Source organism: Chiloscyllium plagiosum, unplaced genomic scaffold, assembly GCF_037043375.1.
Source record: "Chiloscyllium plagiosum isolate Xiang-an unplaced genomic scaffold, Cpla_swu_hap1 HiC_scaffold_40, whole genome shotgun sequence".
NCBI lineage: Eukaryota > Metazoa > Chordata > Chondrichthyes > Orectolobiformes > Hemiscylliidae > Chiloscyllium > Chiloscyllium plagiosum.
This window is the reverse complement of record NW_028270178.1, coordinates 17,925,919-17,929,670: the sequence shown is the minus strand read 5'-3', so window position 1 is coordinate 17,929,670 and position 3,752 is coordinate 17,925,919. Positions and strand designations below refer to the sequence as shown.

General features: G+C 40.6%; 1 protein-coding gene across 1 annotated transcript; it reads left to right on the top strand.

The window, feature by feature from the left end:
* Window positions 1-208: 208 nt before the first annotated feature.
* Window positions 209-1,117, top strand: LOC122544123 (putative G protein-coupled receptor 139). The gene has a single exon (XM_043683161.1). The coding sequence runs from the start codon at window positions 209-211 to the stop codon at window positions 1,115-1,117; it is 909 nt and encodes a 302-aa protein (XP_043539096.1).
* The last annotated feature ends 2,635 nt before the right edge of the window (window positions 1,118-3,752 follow it).

Sequence of the window (3,752 nt, the reverse complement as noted above, 5' to 3'; positions counted from 1 at the left end):
TGATGGTTATGCTTGCATTTGCAACAGTACTGAGCAGATTTATCAGAAAAGAAAGATTGGATTGAATGGGGTCCAGCATCAAAGAAAACAAGATTGAGAAGTATATGATGAACATCTAATAAATTGATTCAGATAATTTAGAAAGGAAGCAATTTTCAATTATTGAAGTAATGATGAACTCTCCTGTGTTTTGCTTGCAGCGAACACGATGACGATTGTTATTCTTGTGCGAGGAAAGTGTGGCCTCTCGAAATGTATCACTGTCTACATGCTTGCGATGGCAATAGCAGACCTACTGGTCATAATCATTAATGTACTGGTTTACAGCATTCTTACGTATCACTTTCCATTATCGCTTTTGTCTCATACCCATATTTGTAAGTTTATTTTTTACCTGGGTTGTGTTATTTTGAATTTATCAGTATGGTTCACAGTCGCATTCACTTTTGATCGCTTTGTCATCATCTGTTGTCCAAAGTTTAAGACAATGTATTGTACTGTGCGAATTCCAGTCACAATTATAAGTGTGATCTGTGTCCTCATGTGGATCAAGGAATTCCCCATTTTCTTTGCATATGAACATGAATACATTGTGAACAATGTGAAATGGAACTGCCAGTCAAGTGTGGAATTCTTTTCCTCCGTTGCAGGAGTAGTGTACATCTGGTTTTTCAGCATCTGTTTAGTTTGGCTTCCTTTCATTTTAATTGCTTTCTTTAATGCATTGACAGTCAGACATGTGCTAGTGACTAGCAAAGCCCGCAGAGCACTTCGGGCTCACACAACTGACAATCATTATGATCCCGAGATGAAGAACAGAGTGAAATCCATTGTTTTCCTCTTCGCTATCTCAGGGAGTTTCATTCTCTTGTGGCTGACAACTGTCATAAATCTTGTAATGACCAGAATCACAAATCCCAATTATTACCGAGGAGACTTTGGAAATCCAATCTACATCATTGTCGAAACAGGAGCCATGCTGAGGTATTTGAGTTCCTGTTCAAACACGTGCATCTATGCGGTGACTCAGAGAAAATTCAGAGAAGAGCTTTTGGATATTCTGAAATCGCCCTGCGCATTCATTGCAAAGAGATTAAACATGAGGCAAGATGATTAAAGAATGCTTGTTTTGATGCCAACATTCTCTTACCACGTTTGAATAAAGATGATTAATGGGGAGAGAAAAATAAATATTCCTCAACTTTTAGTATATTGAGCCGGAATGTTTTATTACATATTGGCTGACTTACGCATTTTTCTTGATTATATATTCCCTTTCATATGAAAACAGTGCCTCAGATGCAGTGAGATTTGCGAGACAAACATGGCGATTAATCGCATTATTTATGAACTATCACTGACAAAAGGCCATTACGTTCACGGTTGAAGAGAGACTGGCCCATACTAGTTTTGGATGACTTGTCTGAAATAAACCAAACAATCACTTTGGGTCGGGCGATCATAATTCTATTAGTTTCGAAATAGTTATGGGAAAGGGTAGCTTTACATGAACGTTAACGTTTTTAATTGGACTTCGGCAAGTTTTAAATTTAAGAACGTTCATAAGTTGGTTGGATCGACTTTTCCATGTCAAAGGACATCGGCCAAGTGGAAGGCATTCAAGAGTGTGATGACGAGAGTTCAGAGGCATTATTTTCCTGCTAAAATGAAGGGGAAGGTCAGTCAGAATAAGGAACAATGGATGAATGAAGGTATTGAGGTTTTTGTTAAGGAAAAAAAATGACCTTATTTTAGATATAGAAAACTTAGTTCAATTGAATCTCTTCATCAATATAAAAAGTGTAGAGACAATCTTAAGACAGAAATGAAATTGGCAAAGAGGCCATATGAAATAATATTGGCAGACAATTTTTAGGATAATTCAAAGAGAGTCTACAAATATATAAAAAAACAAGAGACTAACTAGACATAGTGTATGGACTCTTAAATATCATCTTTGTGTTCGACCCCAGAAGATGGGAGATATAGTAAATAAAGATTTCACAACTGATTTTATTGTGGAGAAAGAAATGGAGTCCAGAGAATGCAGAGAACTAAATATTGATTTTGTACGAACAGTTCACATTGCAGAAGAGGAAAGTTCAGAAGGTATTAGATAACTTAAAGATAGATAGCTAAAATCGGGATCTAATCCAATGCATTTCAAAACGTTTTAAGTAGTAAGGGAGGAAATTGCGGAACCCCTTGCGGAAAATATTTGCATCATCTCTACAGGGGAAGGAAGGTGCCTGATGACTGGAGGGTGGCTAATGTTGTTCCCTTCTTTAAGGAAGGTTGTAAGGAGAATCCTTGGAAAGACAGAATCTGTTGTCGTTTCACTCAATATTAAGTATATGGTTTTCACTATTGCTTGGAAGGTTGGGGGTGGGGGCTGTGCAGAGGGATCCTATCAGTGGAAAGCCAAAGATTCGGGCTCTGAACGTGGCTTTGTGGCTCACAAGGGAAACGGGGACAGTAGGTGGGCAATAATGAGAGGGAGGCGAAAGTGAGTACTGCAGATGCTGGAGATTAGAGTCAGGATTAGAGTGGTGCTGGAAAAGCACACCAGGTCAGGCAGATTCCTAAGAAGTAGAAAAATCGATGTTTAGGGCAAAAGGTTTTGTAGTGACATGGTGTCAATCTTGAGAGGAACAGACGTGTAATTCTATGGCTAAGAGCGAGACTCCCAGCTGGTGTGTTACCTCCCAGGTGCCAGGTTCAGGGATGTATCGGATCGAGGCGATAGGATTCTTAAGGGGGAGGAAGAGTAGCCAGAATTCGTGGTATGCATTGGTACCAATGACATAGGTAGTGAAACGTTTGAGGAACCGGAAAGATAATATAATGAGTTACATTGGAAGATATAAAGCAAGAAAAGCAGAGTAGCAATTCAGATTTCCGACCTGTGCTCCATGCCATTGAGTCTCGGAATAGAGAGCGACTACAGATGATCACGTGGCTGCAGGTTTGTTTTCGGACGGAGGGATTCAGATATGTGGAGTATTGGGATAGCTTCTGGGGAAAGTGGGACCTGCACAAGAGGGACAGTTTGCACCTGACCAGGGGGGCACCAATATCCTGAGTGGAAGGTTTGTTAGAGATCTTTCGGAAGATTAAACTAGATTTGCAAAAGAGTGGGAACCTGAGCTACGGATCAGATGATGGAGTAAACAGGGAAACGCCAGATACAGCTTGAAGAGAGTCTATGGAGAGAGTAAGGGAATCGATAGGGCCAAGGTGATGTCAGTGTGATGGGTTAAAGTGTGTGTATTTTATGACAAGGAGTATCAGGAATAAGGGTGACGAACTCAGACCATGGGTTAGTAATTGGAACGATGATGCTGTGGCCATTCTGGAGACATGAATACCACAGGGGTAGGAATAGTTGTTGTATACTGTAGGCTTTAGATGTTTTGAAAAGAATAGCAGGAGAGGTAAAAGACGTTCATGTGCACATCGAGCAGTTGCATAAATGTCCCTAATGACTCTGCTTCCACGACCGCCAATGGCAATGCATTCCATGCATTCACGAATCTCTGTGTAAAGAGCCGACCGCTGGCAATTCCTCTGGACCTTCCTCCTTACACCTTATAAATATGATACCCAGTCAATCCTGCCCTGGAGAAAGGTCTCTGGCTATTGACTCTGTCCATGTCTCTGATTACCTTGTACACCTCGATCAGTTCAGCTCTCTTCCTCCTTCTCTCCAGAGAGAAAAGTTCGAGCCTCGTTAGCTTCTCTTCGTACGACAA

Coding starts and splice junctions, on each gene's coding strand:
- LOC122544123 (XM_043683161.1), top strand. CDS start 209: ATGACGATTGTTATTCTTGTGCGAGGAAAGTGTGGCCTCTCGAAATGT.